General features: G+C 39.8%; 1 protein-coding gene and 1 long non-coding RNA gene across 2 annotated transcripts in view; both read left to right on the top strand.

Moving 5' to 3' along the window:
• LOC107650692 (uncharacterized) overlaps positions 1-1,375 on the top strand; it is a 41,798-nt gene extending 40,423 nt beyond the window's left edge. Inside the window, exon 3 of the long non-coding RNA XR_008915637.1 lies at positions 1,064-1,375. This is a non-coding gene — a long non-coding RNA (uncharacterized LOC107650692). The remainder of the gene's footprint in view (positions 1-1,063) is intronic.
• A 12,740-nt stretch (positions 1,376-14,115) lies between these two features.
• CFAP36 (cilia and flagella associated protein 36) overlaps positions 14,116-21,229 on the top strand; it is a 37,084-nt gene continuing 29,970 nt past the window's right edge. Inside the window, exons 1-3 of the mRNA XM_007476809.3 lie at positions 14,116-14,510; positions 17,844-17,908; positions 19,381-19,482. Of these exons, the coding sequence (XP_007476871.1) occupies positions 14,396-14,510; positions 17,844-17,908; positions 19,381-19,482 (282 nt within the window). The 5' untranslated portion in view covers positions 14,116-14,395. The remainder of the gene's footprint in view (positions 14,511-17,843; positions 17,909-19,380; positions 19,483-21,229) is intronic.

The following is a 21,229-nucleotide window of genomic DNA, read 5'->3' as shown; positions in this document are numbered from 1 at the left end:
AGCATAGCAGAGGACATGACCGACCAGCTTGCAATACGGTAACCATTAGATAATTTACACTATCAGACTAGCAGGTATTATGAGGGGCTTTTTGGGAACAATAAATAGTAGCATTGGTAGAAAGGATCTTTGGCTAGGGCAAACCCCTGGAAACATGAGTGTATATTCCTTGGGCATGTATGTTTCCTCTCCTATGAGGAGAGGGAATTTATAGGAGAGTTTACCCTTATGTGGGCAGCTAGGAGATACAGGAGATAGAGAGCTGGCCTGAAGTCAAGAAGACTCATCTTCCCAAGTTCAAATATCGTCAGACACTTATGAACTATGTGATTCTGGGCATTTAACCCCGTTTGCCTCGGTTCCTCATCTGTAAAATGAGTTGGAGAAAGGAATGGCAATATGCCATTTCTTTGTATCTTTTTTTTATACTTTTGCCAACGAAACTCCAAATGGGGTTGGAAAGAATTGGACATGACTGAACAATAACAAGATTACCTCTATCTACATGAGGGGAGTTTTCCTTATTATTTATTTGCTCTGCTATATAATTTAAGTGTGTTTTGCTTTGGATTACGAGCCCTCTTGTTGGTGAGTCATGTTTCTGAATATTTGTAGGTAGAGCTTTCAAACAACTGAGAGGGTCTAAGGGCATAAGCTAATGTAATAGAGGTCTGGTATGTGTATATACAGGCACTATTAACTTGCTAAAATGGCATTTCCATATTGAAGATGCTAAGTGGCTGCCTCCTGAAGAATCATGATGACATGTGAGGGAAGTGTCCTACAGAGACAGGCAGACATGTGGCCCTTCTGAAACTGGTTGAGGTTGGCCTACCACATGGCTGTGAATAGATTTTTTTCCATTCGCTATGTGGGTCAGTCTTCAAAAGCACCATCACCTTTTTTGCCTCATTGTCTTCAACTGTCCTCTAGTGCTGTGATACATCTGATTGAGAGACCATATGGGAAGGGGAAGCTCCTTAGTGCCTTTTCTATCCATGTCATCTGGTCTCTGAGACATGAGGCATCATTGGCCTTTTTTGTTCTTCCTCTTTCATTGTAGGTACAGAAAGCGGAGTCTCTGAACTTGGGAGTTTCAAAGCCATAGGAATCTTAAGAGTGCTGCAGCCAGTGGACCATCAATGGCCCAAGAAACAAGTAGTTCACTGAGTGAACTTTAGGATTCCAGCTTAGTGAAAGAAATCATTCAGCACTGATGGTTACCTATAGATGATCAGTGCTTTGTAGGAAATGAGCTAAGTTATGTGCCTAATCTCTTCCCCTCTACTCACCTCAGTGGGGAGAGGCCACTGAAGTATTGGGGGAAATTGTTTTGTCATTGTTATATCTTTGAAATAAACATTTTGTAAAACTACCAGGTGTTAAGCAGTTAAATGGGACTTGTGGGGAGGGCTAGTCACTGGCTCCTAGTAATTGAAGGGAAATAGTTGAAATAGTTGAGGGGAAATTTAAACCAGTTGTAGAGAAGAGAAAACCCCCAGCAACTCCTTAGGGTAACCTGGCACTCTAGCAGGGATTTGCCCTGAGAAAGGACCAGAGTATACACATTACATAATAATTCCTTTATGAAAGAAATGGGCTAAGAAAGATGGTAATTTAAAGTGATCTTGCTGAGCTTACCATGGCAACGTGCTAGCAAACTGGAATCATCTTGGGCACGAGAATAGTACATTGTTGAAAATATAATCAAATTTAAATTTGATGGAGCAGCAGAGTGGCTCAATGCCTGGAGAGTCAGGCCTGGAGATGAGAGGTCCTGTGTTTAAGATTGACCTAAGGCACTTCCTAGTTGTGTGACTCTTACTGCTCTTCTACCTTGGAACCAATATTTAGAATGATGCTAAGACAAAAGATAATGGTTTAGAAACTATTTCAGTTAGACTATACCAATGATGGTGAACCTATGGCACAAATGACAACATTGGTATGCAGAGCACTCTTTGTGGACATGTAGCTGCCTTCCCCCACCCCAGAGTTCATTACTAAAAAGGCAGATGGACTTGGGTGGATCTGCTCCCTTCCCCCACTCTACAGTGCCTGATGACATTTTTTAATTTCACTTGCCCCTCTGCCTTGCAGTCCAAAGGGAGTACTTTCTCCCTCCTCTGTGTGGTGTAAGGGTGGGGTGGGGAACTCAATGTGGGAGAGGGACACAGCACAAGGTGGGGGTGGGCACAACATTCAGTCTTGGGAGGGTGGGGACAGAGCCCATCACTCCCTCCTAAAAGGTTTGCCATCACTGGACTATACTATATGGCAATCACACCCTACATAGTGGTTGTAGTTCAGGAGTTTATTTTCATTTTATAATTTATTTCATTAATTTAATTTTAATTTTATTTTATTATTACTATTCTATATTATTGAATATGTTTCACTTGGCATCTTAATAGTATTCCATTGTTGTCTCAAGGTATCAGGTATCAGATAGACCCTTTATTGTAATTTTTTCCCCAGGAAAATTTCTTTGCACTGAATATATTATATTGAATTTGTCATGTACTTAAGAGAAAAGCAAGTTGTGCATATATACATATATATATATATATATATATATATATATAAAATGGAGATAAGGAGTTCCATGTATAATTGTTTCTGTATGTGTTTTACTATATATTTGGAACTGCTCATTTTATTTGGTGTTTACTAAGATTAGATTTTTTAAAAAATCTTTTAAAAAGAGTACATGAATGAATTCAGTCTGAATGGAGCTATTAGGACTAAATTTAGGACTAAATGAGGACTAAAAAAGCTAAAATAAAATTTAAATTATGCATAAAAATCAGTGTAACAAAGGATAGGTTAAAATAAGGGTATCGCAGGATTTTTTATTTGGTAACTGTTTAGAGGATTCAGAGATTGGCAAATGCATTGTTCTTTGAATCATATCAATATATTTTTAGTTTGGAAGAAAAGGAGAAGCCAGGCTATTTTCTCTCTTTTTTCCATTAAGAATTGGTAGGTGGAATGAGGTGAAGGGAAGAGCACAGTGATTGGGATAGTAGTGTGGCAAATCTTCAAATGGTACTTCAAAACATCAGGAGTCAAAAACCAACAGCAATATGGAGTGAGGGAGTTCTTCTGCTGAACACAACTTGAAAGGTAGGCAGAGAGAGTAGATTTTCACAGGATCAGGGAGAACCAGAAGCAAAACTTCACCCAGAGAAGTGCTGGCCAACCACCCTGACACCTATTACACTAGTTCCAAATCTGGAAATAGGTTTCGATTCTGGGATAACTTCAGGATTCTGGGACCCAGGCTACAACAAAAAAAGGGTACCTCAAACAAACCCTTTGAAGTCCCAGGCCCATAGTGAGGTACAGAAGTCCATAGTGATAGGCCCTTTTAGGCCTGTGCTGCTATGGTGAAGACCTAGCCTAGGGGCAAAATAGTTCACAATGCTGAGCCCTAAAAGCCAGAAGCAGAGGAGATGGAATCATCAGCTTTCAGAATTCCCAGTCCATAGGCAAAAAAGTCTGGGAAAATGATCAAATAGCAAAAGAAACTCCTAGAAAATTTCGACAGGGACAAAGAGCAAAGCACAGAATCAATAGGGGATAGTGAAATCTAAGAAACCACATGCAAAACTTCAAAGAAAAATGGAAATCGGTCTCAAGATCTGGAAGAACTCAAAAAGAAATAAAAAAACTAAATAAGACAAGTTGAAAAAATGGGGAAAAGAAATAAAAGAAATACGAAAAGGATAGCTTAAAATAGCTTAAAAAGCAAAATTGGTAAACTGGAAAAAGAGGCACAAAAATCCAATGAAGAGTTCCATGAAAAGTAGAATGGACTAAAAGGAAAAAAGAGGATCAAAAGGTCATGGAAGAAATTCAGTCTTTAAAAATTAGAATTGGACAAACGGGAGCTAATGACAATTTAAGAATTTTTGGACTACTTAAAAGTCATGACCAAAAAAAAGTTTAGACATCATATAACAAGAAATTATCAAAGAAAACTGCCTTGATATTCTTGAACAAGAGGGGAAAATAGAAACTGAAAGATTCCACAGATCACTACTTGCAATATATCCCCAAATGACATTTCCCAGGGATGCTATAGCCAAGTTCAAGAGCTCCCACGCCAAGGAGAAAATACTACAAACAGTCAGAAAGAAATAATTCAAATATCATAGAGCCCTAGTCAGGATTACACAGTATCTGGGAGCTTCCATGTTGAAAGACCAGAAGGCTTAGAATATGATATTCTGGAAGGCAAGGGAACTGGGTTTCACCCCAGCCAAACTGACTATATTCTTTCAGAGGAAAGTATGGTAATTTAACAAAATACAAGATTTCTAAGCAATCCAGAAGATTGGACTTAAACAGAAAATTTGATGTCCAAATACAAAATTCAAGAGAAGCATAAAAAGATAAAGAAGAAAAAAATTATGGGCTTCAATAAGGTCAAATTATTTATATTCTTACATGGAAAGATGATATCTGTAACTTAAAAATTATTATTATCATAGTAGTTAGAAGAAGTATATTTAGTCATGTAAAAATGGAGATTTGAACCCCGGACTTCAATTCCCAGAAGTCCTTGGCCACTTCCCAAAATGCCTTGTAACCTCACCTGAATTCCCACCTGGGCCGAGAACAGCAATTGTATTTAGGCTGACTCTCTGCCTACTTTGGGTCTAGACACACATCTCTCAAGATGTAGCGTAAGTGAATTTGAATGGGCCTTTTGGCCCTCCTTGTCATGTGCTTTCTTATTTTGTATTTTCTTTATTTCTTAATCTTTAATAAACCTCTAAAAATATAATACCTTTAGCAGAGAAACTAAAATTTTAATCTTAACAGCCAGAGAGTATGATAGTAAGCCATTTAGAATGATATGTAAAAAAAAAATCTAGGGGTGAAAATGAGAATTGCACTAAGATAATTGGGATTCTAAATCTAGTACTTTATCTATTGCATCACTTAGTCTCTCCCCTTAATAAATTTATGTGATTGGGGAAAGGGGGAAATTAAAAAAAAAAAGATAGTCTACTACCCATTCTGTTTCTAGATAAGTCATATGACCTTTAATAAGTTATTTAAAATTTCTGGATATGAACTAAGGATATGAAGTCAGTTTTCAAGAGTAGGAACTGAGGCAATTATATTCATATGAAAAATGCCTCAAATTACTAATAATTAAAGAAATGCAAATTAAGGAAATTTTGAGGCTCTACCTTATACCAATTATATTGACAAAAAAAGGCAAAAATGCAAAATAACAAATAATGGAGAAGCTATTCTTTTTTTTTAAACCCTTACCTTTTGCCTTAAAATCAATACTGTGTATTGGTTCCAAGGCAGAAGAATGGTAAGGACTAGACAATGGGGGTTAAGTTACTTGTCTAGGGTCACACAGCTGGAAAGTATCTGAGGTTGTATAATTGTCATAGGGATTACAATGCCCTCCTGGGGGGGGACTGCATATTTGCCACAGGGATTATATTATTGTCATAAAACTAAAAAAAAAATCTTTTGAGAAAGAAACATTTCAGGAAAGAGAGCTCAATAACTCTTTGAATCTAGAAGATGAATTGTTTGAAGAAGGCATCATGAAGATGCCTGAAGAAACCTCCACAGCATCAGAAGATCCAGCATAAACTTTGGAATATAACTGATTGAACTTTGTGGGGCTGAACACAAATATTTTGAATATAAACTTGTATGCTACAGGGGATTGTCCCCTAATTGGTTTATTTTCAATGTGCCTAGCAAACATTGGTTTGCTCTCTCTCACTATCTCTTTTATTTCCCTCATCTCTAACTATTGTAGTTTAAAATGATCCATTGGGGAGACTAGTCTCCCAAAGCATCACAGGGGGAATCGTGAAAGAGAAATTTTACTCTGTTGTCTATCCTGAGTTAACACTAACTTAAATACCTCACTATATTGTGAAGACAGGATTAACTCTCCTTTATCTTCCTTTTGATTGAATCAACACAAGTTTGAAGTAGGTGGAGGAGCTCCCAAACCACTTAGTGAATTCATACCCTCAGAAATTCAATCAGCCAGGATGAATATCCACTTCTCCAGAAGGTGAATTTTAGAGAATTCACATCCTTAGATGAGAACTTAACCTTCAGAAGGTGAGAACTTAAGATTCAGATGGTGAGAAGTTGATGATCCCACAAACACTGCCCCTGGGCAGTGCTAGATAATTTGGAAACAATGATTGGCTCTTGTGAAGAGGGGCAGGGATGAGAAGTCACCATAAAAATCCATGAATCCTGTGGCTTAAGCCAGTCTTGTGGAAATAGTTTCCTGATGGGGAGAGTTTTTTAGGGAGTTTTGCTGGAGACTGTGGTTTGGATCATGGGCTTGGAGCTTGGCTTCAACTTAGACTCTGACTCTTGGACTACTTCATTGGGTGAGTGAAAAGGGCTGACTCCTTTCCTAGTTTCTGGAGAGACTAGTTTCCATCTTGGAGGAGGCTGCAGTGGTTACTCACTGCTGGCCCTCCTGGCTGAGGACTAGTATAGGTATTTTCTCTAATTTTCACATTTCTCTACTTTATTGTTTTCCCTCTATTTTGTAAATAAATTTCTGACTTGAGATATAATAAATATTGGCAACCACATAATTTCATAAAATTATTTGTCCAACCATTAATTTTCACCTTTACAAGGTCAGATTTTAACCTAGAACCTACCATCTCTAGGCCTGGCTCTTTATCCACTGAGCTACCCCAAAATACAGAGGTAACCAGTTTATTTCAGATACCATTGTATTTGTGATAGTCTCTATATCCTCTGTCTGGGTCAGACCTCAAGCCAGTGTTCAATTTGGGGCAACACAGTTTCAGAATATTGAGAGTATACTGAAACATCTGAAGGAGGGTAATCAGGATGGAGAAGGGCCTTAAATTAATGTCATTTGAAAATTGGTTAGAAGAATTAGGAATGATCAACTTTGAATGGAAAGTAGGCTACTTATAGCTCTCTTCAAGTATTTAAAGTGATGGCATGTGGGAGACAAGCTAGAATGGGTAGAAATTGCAAAGAAACAATTTTATGCTTGATGTCAGGAAAAACTTAACAAACCTATGTAATACTGTAATGAGTTAGTCATTGTAAATGGAGGTCTTCATGTGGAATTTGGAAAGCCACTTATAGATTATTTTATAGTAGAGACTCCTTTTGTAATATGGGCTGTAATAAGTAGTCCCTGATATTCCTTCTTTTTGTTATTTATTTTTTTAAAATCCTTACTTAGAATTAATAATGTGTATTGGTTCCAAGGCAGAAGAATGGTAATGGCTAGGCAATGAGTATTAAATGACTCGCCTAGGGTGTAGCAGTCCACCCCTAGCTATGGGCAAGGGAAACAGTATGTACAGAGTGGCTTAGAAGAGAGCATGCTCAGTCTTGCGCATGGCTGGGAAAGCCTCTGACCCTTGACCCCAGCTTCCCCCAGGTTAGGCGAGAAAACAGGTTTCTTTGTGTTCACCTGGCTAAGAGAAACCACACCTATACCTTGTCATTAACCAATGATAATCATCCCTATGGATTGTGTCATATCAAAGAGATTAAATACTGTGCCACAGCAAGCTCCGCCTCTCTTCCTCACTTGGATCTCAGCTCTCATTGATGCCTGTCCTTGCTGGAGCTTGGCCTTTGGCCTTTGGCCTTTGGCCAAGCTCCATCTTTGATTCCTTTCCTTCTCTACCTCTCCCACCTGGGACCTGGCCTTCAGCCAGGCACTTTCTTTTCTCTATCATGTCTCCGACCTGTGTGGTATTAAATTTGGATCACTGGACGGGTATAAGCCTTCTGAGTAGTCCACTGATCAGAGTTATTGCTGTGGCTCCTTGATAATTAATAAGGCCTGGATTTCTGACTCATTCCTGCCACCTCATATCTCTAACTTGACTCCACCCCCCCACCCCTCGCGGCATACAGAACTTCTATCCTTCCTCTATCTTCCTATCTTGAGGCTTCTCGCGGGTTTGAGGAAGCTTCATAGGGTTACACAGCTGGGAAGTATCTAAGGTCAGATTTGATCCCAGGACTTCCAGCCTCTAGACCTTACTCCCTATCCACTGAGTCACCTATGACATTTTTTCTGATTCTAAAATGCTGTTATTCTGTGAAACCTATGCACTAAGTACTAAAGTTACTCTATTCTCATTTTACAGATGAATTAACAGACTCAAGAAGGCTAACTAATTTGTCCATGACCACATATCTCATAAATGTTTGATGCAGGATTCAAATTCAGGTCTCTGGATTCCAAATTTAGAACACTCTAAACTAGGCTATCCTTTTCTTCCCCTTCTGCAATTTAATTTGAGGGGTTTAGTTTTTTTGTATATATCATAGAAGCATTTCTATATTAGGAACAAAATTTAGTTTAAAATAATGTTTAACAGTTCTCTGATGCTATTGAAAGTAGGTATTCCAGAAACAGGGTTCACAAACCTACCACTGAAGAATTTTAAAATGTGGCAGGTGATCATTTGTTTGCCCACTCAGAGCAAGCTTCTCCACCCCTTTGCTATTATATAAAACAAGTAATCAAGTGAAACTATTGGCACAGAACATATAATTTAGGATTTTTTATTTTACTCATCCTACAGCCTGATAAGTGGTAGCTTATAGGATTAAAATAGTTATCTTATTATTATTTATTTGGAAGCTGAATTCAGAACACCAAAGGTGGTAATTAACCAGGTCAAAAACAAACTTTCTGAACTATTGAGCTTTGCATTTTAAAATAATGCTTTTGTTGCCATTGGTATTTTAAGAGTACCCCCAAGAATGGGATGTTACCTGTCAGATCAAGAATATAGGAAAGTTTTACTATCGTTAGAAGTGAAGAAGGGGAGGGAGCCTGGTTCTGTGCACGGAGTGCTGAATTTGAAGATAAGAAGACTTGCTTTTGAATCTCACTTCCTCGCTATGTGACCATGAAACACACCTTCTCTAAATCCATTCACTGTAAAACGAGAGTAATAATAGCACTTACTTCCTGAAGATCAAACAAGGTAATGCCTGTAGAATGTATTTGCTATTGAAATGTAGGTTCTTATTGCAGAGAGGCACCATAACTGTAATAAGTAGACAGCTAACCTTAGTCATGAAGACTTGGGTTCAATTTTTTGATACATACTGGCTGTGAGAACATGAGGAAGTCTTTTAACATTTGGACTGGAATTTAAAGGTACTATAAAGGACCAAGGTGGATAAATTGATGCATTGAACTTAATTTTTATCAACTGACATATCTGATCCTTTTCAGAGATCCAGGCAACTAAGACCTTTAGTTATGAAATTTAAAATTGTGGCGGAGGTCTCATCTGTAAATGAAAAGCTCTTCATAGAATAATCTAGGGTTTTGTTTCTAACACAACTATACCTGTGATTGCCTTAGTTTTTCAAACCTAAAAATAAGGAAAATTTCCCTTATAAGAGTAGAAAATTATCATAGAAGTATTCAAGTGTAGTGGTGTAAACCTTAAAAAATTCCCAGACCCTACTTCATAAGGTTGGGTTAAGACCATTCCCGACTTTAAACAGTGAAGTAACTTAGATCAGGAATGTGAGAACTCTACTTCACCATACTTAAGCATGCCTTAGGGGAAGATAAAGTTGTAAACTCTTTGCTGAACAATGAAAAGTACCCAAACCCATACCTATAGTAAGACAAAAAGTTCTTAAGTTATGCCTATATTTGGATATAATACAAAAGGGTGCTAAATACCTATAAAGGTCAGGCAACTTGTGAACTTACAAGGAGCAAAGAGGTGAGAACTTACTCAGAGATTCTAGTCTACTCAGGTGTGAATTACTCAAAATTTAAGCATTCTTAGGTGTGAATTAAGAATGGTCTGTCCTTTGAAAAACGTGTACTGTGATTGGTAGATGTAAGAATTTAGGGGAGGTGACATAGGAGAAAATTCCCTTTAAATGGGAGCTCAGATAGAGCTGAAAGAACAGTCTCTTGAGACAGTCTCTTGAAGACAGTCTGAGGGAGGCTGACTCTGGCTGGAACTCCCTCTAAGGAGACTCTCTCCCTTTGAATCCTTGCTTGGACAGATCTTGTGGTGAGTGATAAAAAGACTGACTGATCCCTCTCTTCCTAGGCTGGCTCATGCCGGCCTAGGCTAGTATAGCCCTTTTCTCATTATTCCTTTTTTTCTGTCTTTCATTTTCTTTAATTCCTCACTGTATTAATTAAAATCTCTATAAAACCCAGCTGACTTGTGTAGCAGCCCACTCCTAACTAGGGGCAAGGGGAACAGTCAGTCTTGGGCATGCTCAGTAGTGCTCATGGCTGGGAAGGCCTCTGACCCTTGACCCCAGCTTCTCCCAGGTTAGGCGGGAAAACAGGTTTCTTTGTTCTCACCTGGTTAAGAGAAACCACACCTATGCCTTGTCATTGACCAATGAGAATCATCCCTATGTACTGTGTATATTTGCATATCAAAAACTATATCTAGCCCAGCAGGCTCCGCCTTCACTCTCTCTCTGCCCTCTGCTCTCTGCTCGCTCCTTCTCTTTCAGGCTACCTGATGGCTGTCCTTGCAGGAGCTTGGCCTCTGGCCAAGCTCCATCTTTAATCTTTCTCTATTCACCTCTCTGACCTGCGTGGTATGGATCTCAGGACTGGAAAAGCCTACAGAATTGGTCCTTTGATCAGAGCTTAGCTGTGGCTCATTGATAATTAATAAAGACTCATCCTGAACACCTCATATCTCTATTAGGACTCCGTCACTTCCCTCGTGGTATCAAAACTTCTATCCTGTCTCTATCTTCCTACCTTGTGGCTTCTCTCACCTCAGAGAGAACCCACAACTTGGGTATATTTTAATAATTGGGAATTTTTCCCTGGCGACCACCTTATATAGTGATTTAAAAACAAGACACTGTAGTGAAAACATATTTTCTGAGGTCACAATTTGCTCATCCACTCTTATATCTACTACAATTTATGTCTTCCACTATTTTAATTATTACAGTTTATGACTTCAACTATTTTAATCACTTCAGTGGGAAAAGCACTACACATTCCTATATTTAGCTCCCATATTTTTAAGGTTATGATACTGTAGGCAGGTCACTTAATAATAGCCAGGATTTATACAGTCCTTTAAGGTTTGCAGAGTGCTTTACTTATGTAATCTTATTTGATCCTCAAACAACTTGGTGAAGTCAGTGCTATTATTAGTATTATTTTTAAACTCATTTCCTGTCAGTATCAGTTTTAAGATAGGAGAAAGCTACAGCGACTTGCCCAGTCACGCAGATAGAAAGGGTAGAGGCCAAATTTAACAGAGGTCCTTCAGGCTCCAGGTCTCCCCTCCTTGGCCACTCCACCCCCACCCTCACCTTCTACTCTTTCCCTTCCCCCAACTCCAACACTCTACTCATTGCTACTCTATCCTATATATATAGTAGTCTCTCGGTGATCGAGAATGACTATTGTCTTTGTGCAGTTTCATCTATGGTGAGGCGCACAGTTTGGCACATGGGGCCTGGGACGCCAGCCTGGTGTCGGCGTTCACGCGCAGCGGCAAGACGTCAATGTCGCTCATCTTCAAAGGTGGTGGCGGCATGGTTAATGTGGGTTCGCCAGCTGCTTCTGTCAGAGGCAGCGAGTTCTAGTTGCTTTGGTGTAATGCCAGCCCATGTCAAGTGTGACTTTAGTTGATCCTTGAATCTTTTCTTTGGTCGGCCTTGTTTCCCGAGTCCAGCTGACAGCTCAGAATACCTGTCTTGGTATATTCGCTGTGGGTCCATGCGGATGACGTGTCCAGACCATGGTAGCTGGGTTTTGAGGGCCAGGACTTCGATGCTGGTGGAGTTGGCTCTGTCGAGGACTTCCTGATTGGTGATTCGGTCCTGCCATCGGATCCTCATGATTGTCTGAAGGGAGCGTTGGTGGAATTGCTCCAGCTGTTTCATGTGCTTCCGGTACAGTGTCCATGTCTCACAACCGTACAGGAGCGAGCTGAGGACCACTGTGTTATACACTTTGAGCTTCGTCGCAGTGCTTACACTGCTGTGTTGGAGGACTTTGCAGTGCAGCCGCCCGAGTGCCTGGCTGGCCTTTTGGATCCTGGCATTAATCTCGTGGTCTAGGGACCCGTCGTTGGCGATGGTGCTGCCCAGGTACTTGAAGGTGTTGACGTTAGAAAGCTGCATGCCATCAATTGTAATGCACAGCTGGTTCGTTGGCCTCCCTGGTGCGGGTTGGAACAGCACCTCTGTTTTGCTGAGGCTGATAGTCAGGCCAAACAGTTTTGTTGCTGTAGAGAACCTGTCCACAATGGTTTGGAGATGATTTTCTTGGTGAGCCATGAGAGCACAGTCATCTGCGAAGAAAGCTTCCAGGATGGGTCTCTCTGTTGTCTTTGTTTTTGCAGTCAGGCAGCGAAGGTCAAATAGTGAGCCATCCAGTTGGTATTTGATGTAGACACCCAGGTCTAGATCCATCACAGCATGTCGTAATACTTGGGTGAAGGATAGGTTGAATAGTACCGGAGCGAGGACACAGCCTTGTTTCACGCCATTGGAGATGTTGAAGCGATCGGAAGTCTCTCCACCAGATAGGACTTCCCCTGTCATGTCGACATGAAAGAGCTGGATCAGTTTGACAAATTTTGCTGGGCAACCGAGCTTGCTGAGGATCACCCACAATGCATCCCTGTTCACTGTGTCCAACGCCTTTGTCAGGTCTATGAAGACAATGTAGAGACTCAGGTTCTGCTCAAGGCATTTTTCCTGCATTTGCTACTCTATCCACTGTGCTACTTAACTGCCCCACAGCTATTATTATTATTTAAAAACCCTTACCTTCTGTCAATCAATACTGTGCACTGGTTCCAAAGCAGAAGAGTGGTATAGGGCTAGGCAAAGGGGGTTAAGCAACTTGGCCAGGTCAGTTAGGAAGTGTCTGTCTGAGACTAGATTTGAATCTAGGTCCGACAGTCTCTGGATCTATTGAGCCACTTAGCTGCCCCTCCAGTGCTTTTTTACAGAAGAGAAAATGAAGGTTGAGATTAAAGGACAGCCCCAGGGTCACAGAACCCTTAATTATTTGGGGGGCTGGATTCACTACAACACTTTATCCCCTACACTATTTAATCTCCAAGACTGATACACTTTATATACAAAGCAATGGATTTGCTTTGAGGATACTTTGTAAACCTTTAAGATGAAATAAACTTGAGACTGTGTTAATGAATTAGCATATGCAAGTACTTTAAGAAATGAGCAGGGGGCAGCTGGGTAGCTCAGTGGATTGAGAGCCAGGCCTGGAGACGGGAGGTCCTAGGTTCAAATCTGACCTCAGACACTTCCCAACTGTGTGATCTTGGGCAAGTCACTTGACCCCCATTGCCTAGCCCTTACCACTCTTCTGCCTTGGAGCCAATACACAGTATTGACTCCAAGACGGAAGGTAAGGGTTTAAAAAAAAAAAGAAATGAGCAAAGAGGGAAAAGTTAGTAAAACTCAGCCAAAACTACCTCTCCAGGCACAGAGTGTTCTTTGGGATACAAATGAAAATAGATTGGCAAAAAATCCTAAGCAGTTAACAGACTTCCAAACACAACTAGAAGGGTAAAAGGAAAAGTTGGTGGAAGGGAAAAATAAGGAGATAGGACGAGTACCAAGCCTTGGGACAATAAGATGGCGTCTGTAAAGCGTTTGGCAGACGATAAAGCCCTGTATAAACGTTAGCTGTTAATGGGAAACTAGAAGAGTAAGGGGATTTTGGGGGTTGTGTAGACTGGATATATAGTAAGATTAAGGGAATCCAGAGAACAAGCTGGCCCATTTGCAAGGATTACTTTCTCTCCTGGCTAGTACTTAATACAGTAGATCAACTCCTTTCACTGTAACCATTGTTTGGAAAGCGAGGGTCATAGGAATCCACGAAGTCACCAGACGCGTAAACTGGCCCAGACTTCAAACACACTTTTACCAAGGGAAACTTAGTCTCTCCTTCTCCATTCCCTCTTCCCAACTTCCCGCCCCGCCCCAAGCCACCCAAGCCGCTCAAGCCGCCCCACCCCGCGCCTGCACCTAGCGATCTCCCCCGCTTCCCTTTGGCCTTTCCGAGTCCTTTTCCAGCCAATCCAGAGCGTCCTTGCAGTTTCCCTAGCTGCCTTGCGCAGGAACTCCTCTCCTACCGAACCCGGCGGGCGGGGGCAGCTACGTACGTTGTCATAGTGACCGTTTCAAGTTAACCGGTTTGGGACCTCCATCCGGGTGTCTGGGACTGCTCCTCGGCCAGTCTCGGGAAGGCTCCCCTCCCCCCACGTCAGCCCGGGGCTCAGTCGGGGCAGCTTAGGTCCCGGAGAGCGCGGGAGGGGACGTCTGGGCCCAGAGCTGCCCCTCCCTTGGGTGTCGGGGGGTGGGGGCCATGGCGGCAGAAGAAGATGAGGAGGTGGAGTGGGTCGTAGAGAGTATCGCGGGCTTCCTCCGCGGCCCGGACTGGTCCATTCCCATCTTGGACTTTTTGGAACAGAAGTGTGAAGGTAAAGGCCGCTCCTCGTCACCCCTAGGGATCACGGGCCCAAGAGCAGCCCGATCTTCTATTCTCGGAGAGCTTAGGTGGGGAGGTTGGGGAGGGAGTCCTCTTTTCGCTATCCTCGTGGCATCACCTGTCAACTACATTTAGGGGCAGTTGTGATGCCGGTACTCCTTTCCTTTCATCATCCTCTTCAGGCTAACCCGCCTTTCTACTCTCCCCCCCTTTCTATTCCCATCCTCCTGTCTTCACACGCCTACTCTCACCTTCACCTTCCACTCTTCCACTCTCCTAACTCCATTTCCACTTCTGTCCTTCCCTCCTCACAATCCTCCATCTCCACCCTTATACCTCCTTCCAACCTCAGTTCCCCACACTCCCCAACTCCATTTCCACCTCTCCCCCATCCCCACCCCCACCACCTTCTCCTTACTGCATCTCCACTTTCATTCTGTCACCTCCAGTCCTACCCACCCCATCCTACACTCCTTATTCCCCTAAATCCCCTTCCCCACTCTATTGCTCACTCCCCCAACTTTGTTTGCACATCCATCCCCACCCGATGACCACCTTACCTTCCTGTTCTTTACTCCCATCCCCCTATCCTCCTGTTTCCTACCCTCCACAAACCCCATTTCACTTCCTCTCTACCCCACTTCCATTCCCATCCAGAGTTCTCCTAATTTCAAAGAAAAAAATAAGTATACACATACACATAAAACGCTTCCCTTTCCCACTACTGTTAGTTACTACCCTAAATTCTCAGGTTTCTGCCTCCAGTGGTGAAAGTCGGGATGAGGAGTACAAAAGCTTTTTTAACTGGTTGAACAGGTTCCCCCAACAACAAAATGATAGATGGAGATGCCTTCCCACCCTTCCAAGCCCCTAGAGGGAGTCACCAAGTTTAAAAAAAGTCTTTTTCTAGGAAAGGAGGAATTACCACTTGCTTATTGGGAAAGGAGGATTTAGGGACTCTTTTGCTCCCAAAGAAATTGAGCCATTCAACAAGCATTTATTTTATTGGTGACTTTTTTTTCACTTCATTATAGTTCCTCCAATATTATTTTCCCTTTCAGAGAACCATTCCATATAACATGCTATTTTTTTAAAGACAAGAAAAGAGAAAAAAAAACAGCCTAAAAAGTCTCAAAATTCTGAACATATATACATGCAGTGTTCTGTGCTTGTAGACCTTCCAGCTCTGCAAAGAAGTGGGGTGTATGCTCATATCACTTCATTGTAGCTATGCTTCAGCAAACATTTATTAATCACTTATGTCAGTAAGTTAGTCAAATAACAGTTATTAAGTATCCAGGCACTGTGCTAATTCTATAGATACAAAGAAATGTGAAACAACCCTGCTCTCAAGGAGTTCATCCTTTATGAAGATGGGCTAGGGAGAGACAATATACAAACAGCTTTGTACAAACAGGATATATACAGGTTAAGTTAGAGATAATTTCAGAGAGAAGACACTAAATTTAAGGAGGACTGGAAAAGGTTTCTTGTAGAGAGAAGGTGGGACTTTAGCTGAGATTTGAATGAAGCCAAGGAAGCTAGAAATTGGAGATGAGGAGGGAGAGAGTTCTATACTTGGGGGGACAGCCATTGAAAAAATTTCAGTGGGAGATGGAGTAACTTGTAGATGAGATATCACAGGAGGAACAGCAAAGGGGATTGCCACTGGATTGCAGAGTATGTGGTAGGCTCTGAAATGTAAGAAGATTGGATAGGGAGGATAGGGCAAATTATGGACAGCTTTAGAAACTGAATCAAAGATTTTATATTTGATCCTGGAGTTGATTGGATAGAGAAGTGATATGGTCAGACCAGCATTTTAGGAAGATCATTTTGACAGCAGAGTAGAGAGTGAACTGGAGTGAGTAGAGACCTGAGTCAAGGAGACCCACTAATAGTTGTATTTAAGTAGTTTAAGTGTGAGTTAGTAGAGGTTTGAAGCAGGGTTAATAGGAGAAAAGGGAGTATATAGAAGTAGGAATGACTAGGCTTGACCATTGGTTGAATGGGAAGAGGCAGGGGGGTTTGAGGATAACACCTAAGTTATAAGCCTGGGAGAATGGTTGAACTTTGACAGTAGTTAGGGAAGTTAGCAAGAGGAAAGTTTTGAGGGGCGGGAGAAAGGTAATGAATTCAGTTTGGACATATTGATGACATAAAAGATTTCTACAAGACATATCCAGTTAAAGGTTGTCCTAAAAGCATTTGGAAATGTGAGACGGGAGGTCAGGAGAAAGGTTAGGGTTAGGACAAATAAATTTTAAGATCATCTGCATAGATATGATAGTTGAATCTTTAGGAGTAGACAAGATCACAAAGTGAAATAGTTTAGAGGCAGAAGAGGGCTCAAGACAGCCTTGGAGAATACCCATGCTTATCCAGTGTGTGCCCTGGATGAAAATAGAGAAATATTTAAATGGGGGGAAAAAAAAAACCCAACACGTTTATGAGGGAGTCACAGTTTCTGTGAGAGAAAAGGAATAGATTTTTGTTTGTTAAAGATGGGGAAGGTGTTCTCTAGCTTTTATATAGTCAGGCACTCTGCTAAGCACTGGGAATAGGGATCCAAAGAAAGGCAAAAATAAGGACCTTACAATCTAGTGGGGGAGTCAACATGTAAACAACTGTGTATATAGAAAGTATATACCAGGATAAATTAAGAAAGTGGATTGTATGGGACCTGATACCCTGCACACCCCTTGGTACTCTTGAATACCATAATGAATGTCAAATATAAACAATACCCAGTCAAGTCAGAATAAGGTTCACTTTAAACAATTATTATTTTTTTAATTGCTCTGAGACTTCCTTTTTTGAAAAATTGTCTGAATTTCATCTGTCTGGTCTTTCCTAGCTAGATTAGATTCTTAAGGGTAGGAAGAATCATGTTATTTCATGTTCCCTAGTACAGCTTATACATAGTATACATTCAGTAAATACTATTTTTTTAAAGTGTTGGTTTGTATATTTTAAATGTTAATAATATATGTGATGAATATCCTGCTCATTTCAAGCATTATTTGCCACAACTAAATTACAGTATGATAAAGTAATCTGGATTCCATTATAATTTGATATGTCCTGTTTTATTCATATAAATGCTCTTTGAGGTACTCTGGTAAAGGGTTTTAATGTCTTTCAGTGCTTATAAATGCTAAAATGAATTATATTTTCAGCTATATAATATCTGGATAGATGGGAATCAAGTTGATTTTAAACTAATCTTTTCTTTATAATCTTAATTTGTTTTTTCATATTCTTTTATGCATAATATGCATAATTTTATGAATAATTTATCAATTTCTTCCCTCTTAAATTTCAGTTTTTGATGATGAAGAAGAAAGCAAGTTGACATATACAGAAATTCATCAAGAGTACAAAGAACTGGTAAGTTTTCTTCATTGACTTTTTAAAAAGTTGCTGAGTAAAATAAGATTTGGACATTAAAAATAACATATTAATTTTCCTATCTTTAATTTCTTTTACTTCTAGTGCAGAAATTAAACTTATTCTAACAATATCATCAATCAGTTTGTTTTTAGAAGCTTTTTCAGTATTTCACTCAGTGTAGTATAGTTAAGAGTACACACGGTCAAAACCTTTTAGTTCTGGCTTTGATGTTTATTAGTTATATGGCCTTGGCAAATCACTTAGCCTATTTTTTGCCTCACTTTCCTCATCTGTGAAATGAATCTAACTTCTTGAACTGCCTGTCTCACATGATTTTTGTAATCAAATGTTAGTGAGCCAGTCAATAAACATTGATTAATTACTGTTTGCCAGGCTCTGTGCTAAGTGCTGGGTATACAAATAAGAAAAAAAGTTCTTGCCTTCAAGGAATTTACAGACTTATGAGGAAAGATAAAACACAAAAGAAACTTGAAACTAGTGAGGAGAAGGATGAGGAGAGAACATACCTAGTCTTGGGGCATGGTGGAGAATTCAAAGTAGACCTCCAGTTGAATGGAGTTGAGCCTATAGTGGGGAATACTTGGGGCAAGGACCTCAACCAGAAAACTATTACATTAGCCAAGTTTAAAAATGCTATATAAATAAGTTAATATTTGGGTATTTCTAATTGTATAGAACAGGCATATTGGACAAATCATTGAATTCCCTTTCGCAGCTTCAAAGAAATAGGGTTTTAAAAAATTGTTTTCTTTCTCATTATCATTATATATTGATTAAATGTCTGAGAGGCAGAAAAATTATACTATAGCTACATATTACATTTGACTTTTCTGATTTTGGGGAGTTATTGATTGATTTTAGTAAAGGATCTAAATTGTAGAAGCTCTAAATTCATCTTAATTTTATCTATGACCCTTAACAAGTGATATTTTGCCATTTGGAGTCTACTTGTTAAAAACAAGGAAGCTTATTCTATAGGGAATTCTGTATGAATTAATTTATGATGATTAGAGGATAGCATTTATACTTGGACAGAGTGTTGGTCTTGGAATCTGGTAGCCCTTGGTCAAATGATTTCTCTGACCTTATTGGCTATGATCCTTAGGAAGTACTCTTAGTGCCTCTGGCAACTCTAAGACATTAAGTGGAAGAGAAAGTGTTAATAGCATTGGTAGAGGCTATTTCTCAGTTACAGTTCCCTCTCCATCCCTGAAATCACAGGTTCTTCCAATAAAAAAAGGGGAGGGGGTGTAAAATTGTAGAATATTTCAAGTACTTTTTATCTGTTGTTTTATTAAAGATGGGAACAATTCTTTTTTTTTTTAACTCTTGCTTTTAGACAGAAAGACAAGGGCAAAGCAACGCCAGCAGTTCTTACAAAACATTTATTTCCCCTCATCAATATTATAAAAGTTATTTATGGAAATATATATTTTTTCTTTCATTAGGTTGAAAAACTGTTAGAAAGTTATCTAAAAGAGATTGGAATTAATGAAGATCAGTTTCAAGAAGCATGTACTTCTCCTCTTGCAAAGTCCCGGACATCACAGGTCTTGGCTTTTGTTTTATAATACTATTTGAACAGAAATGATCATGGCTTCTTTTCTTTGAAACCTTTTGACTACACTGCATGGAAGATTGCTGTTGTTGTACAGCTATATGAATATATAAAATATGTGGAAAAAGAAACACGTTTGAATAAAAAGTAATCTTAAGACGGTATCAAGTAAGAAAAATGTTAACATTTTCTTGTCCACAAACTCAAAGGAAGGAACACTATCACCACCCAGCTTCAGTTACCTAGACTTCAAAGCTTTATATTTGGTCTTTGTTTAACATTTTAAAAATTGATGATGTGGATAAAGACATAGATAACCTACTATAAAATTTGCAGATAGCACAGACTTGGGAGGTTGAAGTGGGACAGCAAACATGCCAGATATCAGTGAATCTTAAAGAGACCTTGGAAGCCCAGATATTGTATTGAATCAAATAAGGTGCAACTTAATAGAGGATAAATATAGTGTCTTATATCTGGGTTCAAAAAAATCTGCTTCACAGATAGAGAATGGGAATGATTGATGAGATAACAGTTTGTCATTTCAGTCCAAAAAGTATTTATTAAGCATCAACTGTGTGCATTGAAAAAGTCTTTTCCCTTAAAGAAGTTACAGTATACTGAGGAATAAAACATGTAAATGGATTTGCATATGTCTGATAATTTTAGGAGAGAACAAATACTAATAATCAATCTGCAAGCATTTATTAAAATCCCTATTAAGTGCAAAGCACAGTGCTAAGTGTTGGGGATACAAACACAAAAATGAAACAGTTCTTGTCCTCAAGGAGTCTGAAATCTCTCATAAGGAAAATGCACACAAATAAGTATGTGCAAGAGAGATAAAAAGTGAATTTGATGGAGAGGACAGTAGTAGATAGGGACAGGGAGTGGGCATCAGAAAATGCCTCATGCAATATTTAAGCTTAATCTTCAAGGAGCCTGCTGATTCTAATAGGTGGAAGTCAGGAGCGAGTGCAGTAGAGGCATAAGGGTAGCCAATGCAAAGGTACATTAGTGTTCGGGGAACAAAATAGTACTATTTGGCTGAGATGTGCAATGTGGGAGGGAGTTTGGTAGAGGGAGTTGGGTAGTAATGTGCAATAAGCCTGGAAAGGTAGGCTGGAGCCCCATTATGCAAAACTTTAAATTCAAGCCAAATAATATGAATTTTACTCCAGAGACAATTAAGAAAATTCTTGAAAAGGGGAATATTATGGTCAGACCTATACTTTACAAGAACTATTTTGGCAGCTCCGTGGAGAAGGGATTTGGAGAAGACAGTACTTGAGGCAGGGAAAACAAATACAGCATTCTAAGCATTAGAGACAGTTGAGAAGTTGGAAGTAAAAACACTGATTAATCACCTACTATGTGCCTGGCATGGTGGTAGGTACTTTACAAATATTATATTATTTGAGCCTCAGAAGTATCTTGGGGGTTGTGTTATTATTGTCATCCTCTTTTTTACAATGGAGGAAACTAAAGCAGACAGGTTAAGTGATTTTCCTAGGGTTATTCACATGCTAGTAGGTGTCCAAGGGTGAACTTGAACTTGGGTCTTCCTGACTTCAGGTCTAACACTATCTATTGAACTTTCTGACTGCCTAGCTCCCTAGATGAGAGATATTAGACTGGGTATGGGAAATAGACAATTTGGTTGGAATACAGAGTAAGTGAGTGATATATAAACTTGGAAAAATGGGTTGGAGTCATATTGTGAAGGGCTTTAAATATCA

Source organism: Monodelphis domestica, chromosome 1, assembly GCF_027887165.1.
Source record: "Monodelphis domestica isolate mMonDom1 chromosome 1, mMonDom1.pri, whole genome shotgun sequence".
Classification (NCBI taxonomy): domain Eukaryota; kingdom Metazoa; phylum Chordata; class Mammalia; order Didelphimorphia; family Didelphidae; genus Monodelphis; species Monodelphis domestica.
The sequence above is the reverse complement of the archived record's forward strand: the minus strand, read 5'-3'. Positions and strand labels throughout refer to the sequence as shown.